General features: G+C 42.7%; 1 protein-coding gene across 1 annotated transcript; it reads right to left on the bottom strand.

Moving 5' to 3' along the window:
- Positions 1-12,570: 12,570 nt before the first annotated feature.
- LOC118832331 (isocitrate dehydrogenase [NAD] subunit beta, mitochondrial-like) lies at positions 12,571-13,728 on the bottom strand. The gene has a single exon (XM_036739689.1). It carries the CDS (start codon positions 13,726-13,728, stop codon positions 12,571-12,573), a length of 1,158 nt encoding a protein of 385 aa, XP_036595584.1.
- Between the last annotated feature and the right edge of the window lie 728 nt (positions 13,729-14,456).

Genomic DNA, 14,456 nt, shown 5'->3' with positions numbered 1-14,456 from the left:
CCCACTGTTTGAATTACTCTTCAGCCTGTAATTATCCTATCACAGAAAGACCTCTTTCCCTGCTGTCAGATGTTGACGGTAAATGGGAAGCCTGAAGTGCTGGGGTCATTACATAACCTTTGTCATCTGGATGGTAATGGACGAGGGGCGACTTTATTTTTCAAGCTGACAAATTGCAAATAGCCTGAGCTCTAATAATTTCCATTAACATAATGGTGTTGTCCCGGGGGAAGCGCCTTAACTAATATTTCCTGCCTATTTTTAATGCTGTCGCTAGCCCACATAATTGTTTGGTTCCTCTTTCCAAGGTTTGCCATATCATATTTTTAACTTAAACCTAAACTAGGACAGAGGTAATGAGATTTCTGCTTGTTTCTGTTTATGAAGACAGTATGATGAAAGATTGCAGATGAGTTTTTAAATTTTTAAAAATATTTTTTATTTAAAGTTTTGAGTTCCAAGTTCTGTCCCTTCCTTCCCTCCCCCGCTCCCTTAGATGGTAAGCAATCAGATGTAGGTTATACATGTGCAATTATGTAAACCCTTTCCATATTAGTCATTTTGTACAAGAAGATTTGAATAAAAGAAAAAAAAGAAAGTGAAAAATAGCGTGCTTCAGTCTTTTTTCAAACAATATTAAAAAATCAGTTCTTTCTCTGGAGGTGGGGAGGATCCTTCTTCATTAATTCTTTGGGATTGTCTTGATCATTGTATCGCTGAGAATAGCCAAGTCATTCACAGTTCTTCATTGAACAACATTGCTTTTACTGTGTGCAATGTTCTCCTGGTTCTGCTCACTTCGTTCTGCATCAGTTCATGAAAGTCTTTCCAGGTTTTTTCTGAGAGCATCCTGCTTGTCGTTTCTTATAGCATATTTAAACTATTAAAGTCCTCAATTAATTTGGCTGTGCACGTTATCTAATTTGGAAATTCCTCCACATGAAAAGAAAATTGAATCAGTGTTCATTAGACTTTCAAATGATGTTTTGCATGTTTTGTTTGACATGGAGGGAATGTTCTGCCCCAATTCAGAAAATATTCATTAAATGCCTGCAGTATACCAGACCGGTGCTAAGCTCAAGGGATCCAAAGACAAACAGTCCCTGCCCAGAAAGCCCTTCTAGTCTACAGAGGGGAAAAAAACACATCCAGAGAGAACCACAGCAGACTAGCAGCTTCTCCCCGGGCAGCTCCAGGACCTGAGACTTCTCTTACATGCCTCCCCACCCCTTTCTGTGGCCTCCTCCTCGCTCCCAATTCTGACATCTTAGGTGTGTGCTCTTTCTGCTTTAGAATCTAAACTCCTTGAGGGCAGGGATTATCTTTTTTTTTTTTTCTGTTTGGGTTTGTATTCTAAGCACTTACAATAGTGCCTGCCCCTGAGGGAGCGCCTAATGAATTCTTGCTAATTGAGTGATTGATAAAAATTCACAGGATGTGGGAAAACTTTCCGTTTAACTCCACAACTGTTGTTTAGCCGTTAAGGTGCAGCAAAAGCTTTGGGCCACAAAGACAAAAGAAATGGAAATGGAGGTAGCGGTCAAGGTGGTGATGGTGGTTTGTCTTGCCTGTTACGTGCTCTGCCCAGTCCCTCCCCCTCCTTTTCTCTCACATCTCTGCTAGCTTGCCTTGCCCTTGGGGCTGTTGGCTGGCCCCCTATCCACAGGATTGTCTTCCCAGATGTGAGGGCTGGGTTGGAAGCAGGAATGGCGGTCTGGGGGAGGGGGTGCAGGGTGGGGAGGTGGCGCTGCCATTCCCGGGGCTCTCATGCTTACCTTCTTGGTGGTACTTGGTCAGCAGTCGGTGGTGGTGGTGATAAAGAAAGCGGGCCTCTTTTCTACAATGGCCTTTCCCCTTAATGATCGCTACAGGGGCCGGGCTGGAAGCAGATCTGTTGGCATGGGGAACACCGATTACCAAGGCTTTTGGGCTCAGGGTTCCTAGCTGTTTCCGTTAGGGTTTGAGAAAGATGGTGGTGATGCTACTCCCTGGGTCTCCTTCAGGGTGCCCTGCCTTTTCAGCTAGGTTGGCTCACCAACATAGGGGTTTTGGAGAGGTAGAGATGAGGAGTGATATCACAGCATGGGGATGGCCTGTACAGTTGTCCAGAGCTACAAGATGGAGCATCAAGCTCAGGAAGTAGCTAGTGGTTTGGTTGGCTGGAACACAAAATGAATAAGATATTATGCGGTGATGGAGCAAGCTCTCACTCTGCAGTCAGAGACCTCGGGTTCAAATCCAGGCTCCGGTATTTGGAGGCTGTTCACTTTAACTTTGTGGGTATCAGTTCCCTTCTGTGTCAAATGAGGGTTTTGGTCCAAATGGCGGCTCAGTTCTCTTCTGGCTCCAAGTCTGACCACGCAACTTAGAAGCAGAACTACAGAAAGAGAAAGACGGCTCCTGAAGGACCTGAATCCAGCCACGGACATTTGCCGTCTCTGACACCCAGGGCAAGAGCCTCTGCCACAGTTTCTTTATCTGTAAATCGAGGAGAATAATAGCACCTATATCCAGGGAAGAGCAAAATAATTAACATATACAAAGCATTTTGCAGACATGGTATTAATGATGTATTAATAATGATAGCTCACATTTATATAATGCCTACTGTGCGCTAGGCACTATGCTAAGTACTTTATACAAACGTTATCTCATTGGATCCTCACCATACCCCTAGAACGGAGGTGCTATTGTTATCCTGACTTTACAAATGAGGAGATTGACTTGCCCAATGTCACATGACTAGTAAATATCTGAAGCCAGATTTGAACTCAAGTCTCCCTGACTACAGGCCTAGAACTCTACCCACTGTGCAACCTAGCTGCCATACCACCACCACCAACACAACTAGATCTACTAAATAGCTGATTGACAATAGAGAAGAAAAAAATCTAACCTAAATTATGAGATTAAGATGCATCTAATTAGGTTGTGTGGAAGAACTCCCCCCTCTATTTTCCAGCTTGTCTCAGCATTTAGCACAAGGCCCTGCCTGTAGTAGACAGTTAATAAACGCTTGTTCAGTTGGATTGATTGGCTCAGAATGGATGGAGTCAAGGTCATCAGACCACCTCCCCAACTTCGGATTGCCTTGTTGGGCCCCGGAGTGATTAGGATGCACCATCAGCTAATTTGCCTTTTCTCTCCTAGACAAGGCCACGGGCAGGGCAAGGTCACTGATTAGATGCTGACATCTATTATCCATCTCATTGTTTAAATCCCTTTCAAAGGTAATTACTCTTCTGGGTGGGAGGGAGAGAGCTGAGGGAGAGGGAGAGTGCTGTCACTTTTGGAGATGGGGGTTACAGTTGTCCAAATAACAACTTGCATATCTAAAGGACTTGGGTTTTGCAAAGCACTTTAACTGCTTGGTTTCTAGGCATCCTCAGAGCCGACCCTGGGAGATTTGTTGTTGTTCAGTTTTTCAGTCTTGTCAGACTCTTCGTGATCGCATCGCATGGACCATAGAATGCCAGCCCCTTCTGAGGTGCTGCTACTACCCCATTTTACCAGTAAGATAACTGAGGCAGGCCTATGTTGAATGACTTGCCCCAGGGAAAGAGCCCGAGAGGATGATTCAAATCCAGTCTTCCTGACTTCAAGTCCAATGTGGACTATGCCACCCTGCTTGCCTGTTCCATTACAATGGAAAAATTCCTGTGACTTTGGCCCCCTGAAATAAGCTGAAAATACATTAGCGGGGGATGTTCAAGAGGGACTTAAGAGAATCAGCGATTGTCTGAGTCCGAAGGGACCCCAATAACTGCGTAACCAGAGCTTTACTTGAAAAAGAGCCTTTCTCGCAACCTTCTTGACCAGGACACATCTCTCCTTTGCTTGGTGCTGTCCAGAGAGGGGCAGCCTGTGGATCCTGGTGGGAGTCCAAGCCAGTGACCCATTGATCTCATTGCTAACATTTATCCGACATTTGCTCCCTTAAATTTGCGCTGTGTCTTCAAGGCTAATTCTCCATCCATAAGTCGGCCCTTCAGTCTGGTATGTCCTCTCTCAGTCTTCTCTTTCTAAACATTCCCAATTCCCTTACCCAATCCTTGCGGGGACTGGTTACCATTTTCCTCAGTCATTCTGATTGCCTTTCTCTGGGCAGCCTGCCAGTTTATCACAAAACCATAGAGTTAGAGCAAATGGCCACCATAGAAATCATTGACTTTACAAATGAGGAAATTAAGGCCCATAGAGTTGTAGACATGTGACTTGCTCAAGGTCTCCCAGACTGTAACCATCAAAAGCCAGATTTGCATCCCATAGTCCAAATCCTGGGCCTGAGTCAGGGCCCCATCTTCTCTTCTTTTCCTGGAAACTTTCCATCTGAATGCAGAGGTAAACTTTGCATTCAGCATTTAATGCATTTAGAAGTGATTTAAGGTTCCTAACAGTAAATAAAGTTAATCCCATCCTATTTACTTTCTAATTTGCATTGATGAAATGATAAATTGGGCCCTTTCAGAAAGAGGATTCACTCTTTTTGAAAGAAAAATCCTCACTTCATGTAAAAGTCTAAAAGAGGCTGGGATTTTTATTGTTTTCCTCCTCTAGCTACCTGCTGTTCATTGTGAAACTGATTCTCCTCCCAGCAGTCCTGGGAAAAGGAATGGCGACTGTACAGTAATTCAATTTCAGGGTTTTTACGCATGGGTTCACCATTTGGGCGTTATCAGTAGAAGCTGGGACTTTAAAGCCTTTTATCATGAAATCCCACCTGCCAGAAGACATTGGTGACTAGTACTGTTTGCATTTAATAAACATTTACCATCAGAAAAAGTGGATTTTTGCTCCAACACAGATGAGATTTACACCAGTGCTCAAAAAAACTAGAAGATGCTACGAATCAGGTTCTCTGTATATGTATTCCACATGACGTTATGCAGAGACTCCAGTGTGATGCTTATGGAGATGCATATAAGAACATGGTTCTGCGATTAGGAGTGTAGTATGTGGGTTAGAACGATGGACTTGGAGTCAAAAGAGCTGAGTTCAAATTCTACCTCTGATAATGACTAGCTATGTGGCAAGGAGCAAATCACCTAAGCCTCACTTTCCTTAGCTATAAAGTGGGAAGAATGACCTCTGTGGTATTTACCAAACTCACAAAGTTGTTGTAAGGCTCAGATGAGAAATGGATGGAAAACCCAGGAGTAAAATGGGCTCTGTCTCTAAGCAGCTTATGTTCAGATAGGTGGAAACGCCACCTGTGTATATAGGCATATACAGAACCAGCCCCTGGGGGATGAGAAACGGCTCCACATAAGAGGTGACTGCCGCTTGAGACATTCATTATTGATGGAAACCTGACGTGTCAAAGCTCATAGGACCATATGTTTGGATCTGGAAGAACTTTGGAGCTTTTCTAGTTCAGCCTCCTGACTTTGTAGACAAAAGAGCTGAGGTCTAGATAGGAGTGACTTGCCCAGGGTCACACGAGGCTCAGAGGCAGTATTTGAACCCAGGACTTCTGATTCTGCATCCTGTGGTCTTCCCACTGTGGTGTGTTAGTACTATTTGTGATTTTCCACTGTGAGCTGCTGTTCTTTGCCTGAGCCCACCTTTTGACTCTTAAGTGTGTGTCTGCCTTGATTTCCATTTCCTTGGAATTCCAAATTTTTCATTGAAGAATCCACATATGCACACAAGAATTGTAAGGGCGTTCTGCTTTTCTGCAGTGGTGCACCACATGCTCTCGCTGTCCTCTTCTGACATCTCGAAATGCATAGATTTATTACCTCTTTGTACATCTACCTATTTACCTACCAACCTACCTACAGATAAACTCTTAGAGATCAGAGATGATCTTGTTTATGTCCTTATCCATGTAGTAGCTAGCACATAGTAGACCTGGCACATAATAGGTGCTTAATGGTGCTTGTGTTAATGGATTGATTACACATACATAGATGTAGACATCTCTCTCACACATAAGAATATATGGCCCAGAAACCACCAACCAGAAGCAACTTACAAAGCAGCAGCTGAGCCTGGCCACCTAGGGATTATATGAGATTGGCAAACCTTTGGTGAAAATGTTCTGGATCATGGTTTAGTGTTAAAAACACATGTAGCAGCTTTGTGGTGTTCACAAAATTGACCCCACATCAGGCTGAAGTTCCCTTCAAAATAGCTGGGCCCTCGGAGGACAATCTCAAAGTTCTAATGTCCTTGCTATGCTTGGAATGGCTGCTCTGACTCTGCAAGCTCCATTTTTAGAGAGAAAATAGGACAACTGCTTAGAATTTCAGATGTGCAATAGGATTTTATTTTCCCTGTCTGTCTCTCTGTCTCTCTTTCCTCTTCGTTTCTCTTTCTCTGTTTTTTTTTTAATAAATCCATTATCATCAAACATAAATTTGGTCCTGCTAAACCTCTATCCTAACAAATCAGCTACATATGATAATACTTTTCTACAAAAGATGTATGCTATGGAATGGTGAAGGGCCAGCTTCACTTTCCTTAATTCTTTTTTTTCCTTTTTTTAAAAAAAATTTTAGTTTACAACACTCAACTCCACAAGTTTTGAGTTCCAAATTTTCTCTCCTCCCTCTCCTTCCCCCTTCCCTCCCCCCAAGATGTTGTGTAATCTGATATAGGTTCTACATGTACCTTCACATTAACTTATTTACATAATAGTCAAGTTGTAAAGAAGAATTATAACCAATGCAATGAATCATGAGAAAGAAGAAACAAAACCAAAAAAGAAGAGAAAAAAAGAGAGAGCAAATAGTTTGCCTCCACCTGCATTCAGACTCCATAATTCTTTCTCTGCATGTGGATAGTTTTTTCCATCATGAGTCTTTTGGAGCTGTCTTTGAATCTTGCATTGCTGAGATGAGTCAAAGTTAGTCCTTACAGAGATAGTGTGTTTGTAATTGTGTATAATGATCTCCTGGTTCTGCTCCCCTCACTCAGCATCAGTTCATATAAGTCTTTCCAGGTTCTTATGAAGTCCATCTGCTCCTCATTTCTTAGAGCACAATAGTATTCCATTACATTCATGTGCTACAATTTGTTTAGCCATTCCCTAATTGATGGGCATCCCCTTGATTTCCAGTTCTTTGCCACGACAAAAAGAGCTGCCAGAAATATTTTTGTACATACTGGTTCCTTAATTTTTTATATCAAGAATTTCACTCAAGATCTTGTATGGCAGAGTTAGGATCCAGAATCAGATCTAGTGACTCCAAATCCTGTGCTTTCTTCACCATAGCACCACACTGTCCCATCCTAGTATTTTTTTTACCCCCACAAAGACCTCTGAATTCACCTTTGAAACAATTACCATAGAGGAGTTCATAATACCAATGCAGATTAGCACCTTTTCTATAATTTATAGGTTTAGAAAGTTACCTGGGATTCCTAGAGTTTAAATTATGTGTCCAGGGTTATATAGTTGGCATATATGTGTCAGAAGTTAGACATGAATTCAGGTATTCTTGACTCTGTATCCTATTCATTACCCAGATTTCTTTGAAGCTTAGCTTATCTCAAAATAAATACTAATGTAGCACCCCAAATTGCATAGGCACTACCAAGCTGGGTTTCTGGATGAATGGCTGCTACTTCAGGTTCTGTAGAGTTGCTTTTTGGTGAGTTATCCTACTAACAGTGTTGCTCAGTGACCCCCACTGGTGTGCTTTCTAATAACAGTCAGCCATTAGATTCAGTTAGCTATTAGAAAAGGCATTTACTCAAAAGGCATGGAAAAGTAATACTTGTTAAGCAATATCCTCAAAATCTTTGGTTTATTTTATCACAAATACATACAGAGTCCATTTGGTTCACTTTATCACAAATATACACAGATTGCATTTTAGGCAATACAATGTAATTGTTGTGGAACACATATATAGGGGACACATGGCCAAGATGACTCTAGAACTATACTTTTCTCTCTCTAGAGATACCTCTTGAAGATCAAAGCATGGTGTGGGACTTAGTGTAATAAATTAATAACTGTAGTATTCACCTGGGCCGGGCCCTAAAGGGTCTCTGCTTCTTAAATTGAGAGGTGGATCTACCACTGGTCTAGGTCCTTATCCAGGTTGGCTGCTGTAGAGCTTAGACATGCACATGGTTCCTCACTAGTCATGGCCACATGGAAAGTGACTGGATAGGTCACTTGGTCATTTAATTGGCATCTGCATGGCTGGACAAGACAGGGCATTCATCTGTTGAGCTAGCACTTCATAAGATGCAGGATCTCTGATGAAAGGATTGATCCATGGACTCCATACTCTTGTTCTTTGATGAGTGGCTGAAATCTCGATCACCACCAGCATCTGGCTTGCCTGGATGTGACTATACTTTTTCTTTTGGGGGGTGTTACAGTGGTTTTTTTTTTTCATTTGGAGTGTTACTGTGCTTTTTTCGTAAATGATAGAGATCTTAGTCTAGGAATGGCAGAAGACTCTCCTCCTTGACTCCCTTGGGCTTTGGCTTTGAGTTTCATTACCTCTTTGAGAAAAGAAGAGAGGGGTCTAGCATCTCCTCTTTGGCAATTCTTCCTAGTTCAGAGGTGGGAATCCCTCATTGAGGGACCCCATCCTTACTTATGGTGAACAGCCAATTAAACTTCCCAGATTCCTATTAAGATCTTCCACATGATTGGGAACAAAGGTTTTGAAGCAATCAGTGCCCTGGGGAAAGTTCATTATCTTTGATGGCCTTGTCACATCAGATTTAATTTATCCTATTCTCAGACCCCTGCTAATATATGGAATGTTCTTTGACACATGAAAGTCAAATCAAGTCAGAAAACATTTATTAAACACATACTACGTGTTGGGCACTGTGCTAAGTGTTGGAGATACAAAGAAAGACAAAAAACTGTCTCTGTCTTCAAAGCTTTCATGAGCACCTTTACATGGACTTACCTTAATTTTTGCCACATATGCCCTTCAATTTTGCTGAAGTCTGTAAGGCTGAAGCCTTACACTGAATTCAAGCCAGCTCTGGTAATGGGCTTATCCCATATTACATTGATTATCTCTGTGCAATTATCTTAGTCCTTTGCACTAAGTCTTGACTTTCAGAGCATTTTTTTAATCCTGAAAATGGAATGGAATGACTGATCAAAGCTTCTCTGTTTGCAACTTCTATATGTATCAAATATCTTTGCTACTAGCATGGGGAAGAGCAACTCCAAGACAGACAGGACTACTATTCCAAAATTAAAATAGGAGGATTGTCAGTTATTCCCAGAAACCTTTCATTTTAGATGCAGTTTATGATTGGTTTATAGTATGTGGTTGACTTATAAAATTTGTACTAACCCATATGGGTAGGAAGGAATTCTAAAGCTATGTTATGAATATTGTATTTATATAATTATAGATTAAAGTTGTTTTATAACACAACAAACAACTGTTGTTGTTTTCCTTCAGGCTACCAATATATTTCTTTTTTTTGGGGGGTGATGTACTGATAAAGGGGAAACCTAAATCATGTGGACAAGTAGGGTTTGGTAACTGTGCAGTGGAGGTTGGTTATATGTTATTGTGAGATATCAGGCAACTCTAAGTTATTCAGGGTAGGCCAGTGTATGCAAAAGACAAATTATAATATAAGGCAATATAAGAAAAACACTAAATGAAGATTATAGATGAGAAATGCCATGGGAATTCAAAGGTGGTAGAGATTACCTTTGGGTGGGGATGGGGAAGGGGCTATTGAAGATATCTTAAAAATTGGATTCTTATTTTTACCTGCCTCTGATGTTCACGCATGTTGTTATACCCCATGCACCTAACACCATCGATGACATTTCCCATCTTGCAACACATTTGCTTCTCACAGTTTCTTTGGTGAAGCCCTGGCTTTATTCAAAGCATAATCTGTTGCTTCCTCCAACATGAGCCCTTGCCTGGTGTCACATATTTTTTCTCTCTTCTCCTGAAAATTACTTTGCTTTTATTTCTCCGTATGCGTGTTATGACCCCTCGGGAGAATGTTAAGCTCCTTGAGGGCAGAGGCTGTTTCATTATTGTGTGTATCTTTAGTGCCTAGCACAGTGCCTGGCAGAGAGTAGCCACTAAATAAATGCTTAAATTGAACATTTTGTAGTTAATCCCTAATAGTGGAATAATTAATAATTATAGTATTATTACAATAATTAATCCCTTCCTACCCCCAGACACCATGAATTTGCACTTGTCCCAACACCTCTAATTTTCTCCCAAATAAGATTTTTTCTCCTCTCCTTTCTATCTTACTCATCTTAGCAATATATCTTGTGACATATATCCTAGAGGCATCACGTTGCCTTTAATCAGGATTTGGAGTCAGAGGCTATGGGTTCAAATCCCAAACTGGTCTTTTACTACCTGTGGAACCTCAGCCAAGTCAGTCCATTTCTTTCTTTCTGGGCCTTATTACTCTCCTTTACAAGGCAGGATGATGGTGGGTGGTGGGGTGGGTGGTGGGGGAGAGCAGGAAGTGTTAGACTCAGTGGCCTCTGAGCTCCATTCCAACACTAATTGTACATTTCATGATTCTAGAACTAGGCTTCATCTCTTAATACTTAAATGAGATTGTTTTCTTTGCACAGCAAATGGGAAACAGTAGAATTCATCACCCCAATAGATTGTATCAATTCATGAATGACAGCCCAACAATTTAACAAATAATCCACAAACATACCAGGCTCTGGGGATGCCATGACAAAAAGGAAAGTGCTTCTCACCTCTAGGCAGCTTGTATTCTATCTAAAAGAAACAGCATGTACATAGTAAGCAAATGCAAAAAAAAAAGGAATTTTTTTTGGGGTGGGGGAAGAGGAAGCACAAACAATTAGGCTGATGAAGACCAATCTCATTTAGGAGATGGAACTTGAGTGCCTCCTTTAAGGGACCCAGGGTGCCAAGGGGCAGTTGTGAGGAGGACGTGCATTGTAGATGTGGCAGTAAGCCTGTCACAGGCAAGGAGGTGAAGTGGTAGATGAATGTCATATAGAGGAAACAACACAAATTGTGGAACATGTGATGACAAGGAAATCTGGGGTATTTGTGCACTTCCCTCACTGGTGAGGATGAGGACAAGGAAGGATAGCACCACTGTTTTACATGGAGCATTAAACTATAATCTTGGCATTGGACTGGATCGTCCAGATTATTGTTCTCAGTCAGTACAACATGTATTCTGTTGTTTTTTCTCTTGTCCAAATGACTGATTTCTCCCATTTTCCACACCTCAAGTGAAACTGCTTTGTGTTGTGTATGGCCAAAAAAGGGAAGATTAGCTTTTCAGCCAAAGCAAAATGTCACTTTTGATCTTGTTTTCCCTTTTCATTGTGTGTTTTAGCCTCCACTCTTTTTATTCCATTTCAAATGATTTCCTGTCACTTTCATCGAGGCTGGAATGGCCCAAGCATTCTAAAGAAGAAAGGCTAATGGCCATGGAGGCCGCCATATAAAATTAACCCAAATAGTAATTATATCCCATCAGTGGACTCCAGTCCGTGTGCTGACATGGCTAGGGCATGGCTGTGCTCTCCAGCTTTACCCTCTGTAATGAGAATGGCTAGCTATGTGCTTGCAAACAAAATGAGCCCACGGCACCTCCCCTGAACTGAGTGACAGGAGAGAAGCCAGCATGGGCATGTTCCCTGAAGGTGTGTGGCTCAGAATTCTGATTTGCAAGATTTTAAACAGGCTGTGGTGTTGTTTAAACACCTGACTAGGTGGAAAAATAATGCCACTTAATTTATCCTACTGCTAGAGGGAAAGAAATCTTAAAAGGTTTGTGGGTGGAAGGAAATTACGGTGAATCAACCAAGTGTCACCATAAATAGCTGCAAACGGCAGAATAAAGCCATAATAATAATAAAAAAGCCCCAACTATCCTTGTACAAATTGCTGGCAACAAATAAAAGGTTTTCAGCAATATTATATGCATATTTAGTATTTTTAACTAGGAATAGGGATTTTAGGTTTGTTAGTCAATTTGGCTTTCTTTCTTTTCCTTCTTCCTTCCTTCCTTCCTTCCTTCCTTCCTTCCTTCCTTCCTTCCTTCCTTCCATCCTTCTTCCTTCCTTCCTTTCTTTCTTTCTTTCTTTCTTTCTTTCTTTCTTTCTTTCTTTCTCTCTTTCTTTCTTTCTTTTTCTGCCACTTTGTTCAATTTCCCATATGGATGCAATGAACAGCTGTTCCCTAAATGGAATGAGGTTATTTATGTTTCCTAAATTAGGTTATATGAGGAAAATGAAAAGGTAGTGAGTAATTCATAGGCATTCCATCTCCACTGCATTCAGCAGAGGGATGCACAGCCCTTGAGAGCAATCACTGTCTTTGTTAAAAATTAGCCAGTATGTCAGTGATTGCAGTCCCAGGGAGGGCTGCCTGTTGAAACAGGCGATGCATCATGCTGTCTAATAGCAAGGACAAGGATTTTTTTTTCAGTCCATGTTTTTTTTTGAGACAAAAGAACAAATAAGAGATCTTGTCCCATGAAATGGGAGCACAGGCAGGTTTCCTCATGTGGTCCATTTTATGGAAGCAGGGGGTGGGAGTTGTCCAGGGGCTCTACTGAAGGATAATACAATGGGAAGGGATTCTAGTCCCCTCAACGGGGCTGCAGGTAGCTGACGACAGACTTGATGAAATCAGTAGTGGTGCTGTAGCCACCCATGTCCGTGGTCCGAACTTTGCCAACTTTTATCACCTTCTTCACAGCCTCAGCAATCATTTTGGAGTGATAGTCCAAGCTGAGGTGCTTCAACATATTGCTAGAAGACAGTAACATGGCAGTGGGGTTGGCAATGTTCCTGCCCACGGCGTGGGCAAACGGGTGCCTCGCACCTGTTTCAAAAACAGCGCATTCATCGCTGTAGCTCTCACCAGGAACCACTCCTGCACCCCCCACCAGACCCGCTGCCAGGTTGTCAACGATGTTTCCATAGAGATTGGGCATCACAAGCACATCAAACTGGTATGGATTCTGCACCAGCTGCATACAACAGTTGTCTATGATCATGGTCTCAAACTTGATCTTGGGGTATAGCTCGGCCACCTCCTCACAGCACCGCAGGAAGAGCCCATCGCCCAGCTTCATAATGTTGGCCTTATGCACAGCCGTGACCTTCCCTCGACCCTTAATGGTGGCATAGTTAAAAGCAAACTTGGCAATCCGCTTGGACTTGGCGCGAGTGATGATCCTCAGACACTCTATCACACCCCTGACACTCTCGTGCTCCAGCGAGCTATATTCGCCCTCGGTCTGCTCGCGGATGATCACCAAGTCCAGGTTGTTGTGTCGAGTCTTATACCCCGGGAGGCTCTGGATGTGAACGACGTTGGCAAACAAGTCCAGCTGACGCCTGAGCCGCGTGATGTAGGAGGTCAAGTCCCCCGTGAATCCCGCGTCCAGCGGGGAGTGGATTTTCCCACAGATCGCAACCTTGTTTTTCTTGATGGAGTTCAGCACTTGCTCCAGTTTCTCCTCCGAGGCCGTGTTCTGCACCTCGCTCAGATGATGCTCCTGAAATGTCACGGGGACCTTGGCTGCCTTAAACACTTCTTTGACAGCCAGCATGAGCTCTGGCCCCACACCGTCGCCGGGCACCATGGTGACAGGATAGACGCCCTCCACCTTCACCACATCCATCGCGAGTCGCGGTGCCGGGCGGGTGGCCGCGATGCTGATCAAGCCCCTCCGGGCCCCAAGGCTCGGGGCCACCACCAGCGCCCTGCTCAGCGCACGGACCCTGCTCAGGATCTCCATCTCCCCCGGCGCTCCGGGGAAGGAGCCTCGGAGGAGACTGTGGTCACATCGGAAGTGACGTCAAAAAGCACCTTCGGAGCTTCTGGTTGCCGGGAAGACGGCCCTACCCGAAGATGTGTTACTGGCCTCAAGTCCTTGCTCAGCACTCCTCGGTCCACACGCGGGTCGGCTCTGCCACCGGCAGCTCCTGCTTCGGCTTTATCTTCAGCTTCGGCCGTAGCTGTCTCTGGCTCCAACAGAAAAAAATGTTCCTTTCAATTAATGTTTTAGTAATATTTGAAGAATAAGATTGTCCGTGGAATCAGGTAGATAATGATGGTGATAATGATGATGATTATAATGCTACCATCCACAGATTTGGAGAACATCCTCATAAAAATCAATATGATATTAATGAAACACAGGGCCAGTTGCCCTAAGAGAACCATGAAAAGGTAGATACTTTCCTACCAAAAAGGAGAGAGAAGATGTATAGAAATTATCAGAGCTTATGAGAAACAGGTTAAAAATCTGCAGAAATATTTTGGGATAAGTAGGCATCACTTCACTGTGAAATAGTAAAGGGAGACAAATGTTACATGACAAACACGAAATACAAATTGCAAAATTGCCAATGGAAAATACAAAATATTCTTTAAATGTAAGCAAGAGTAGTTCTGGATGTAGTCTGAAAAATGGCTAAGATGCGAGAGTGGAATCAAAAGACCCTGGGTGGGTGACATCCACAT

This window comes from Trichosurus vulpecula, chromosome 9 (assembly GCF_011100635.1).
Source record: "Trichosurus vulpecula isolate mTriVul1 chromosome 9, mTriVul1.pri, whole genome shotgun sequence".
NCBI classification, from domain to species: Eukaryota; Metazoa; Chordata; class Mammalia; order Diprotodontia; family Phalangeridae; genus Trichosurus; species Trichosurus vulpecula.
Note: the sequence above shows the minus strand (reverse complement) of the source record. Positions and strands in the feature narration are given on the sequence as shown.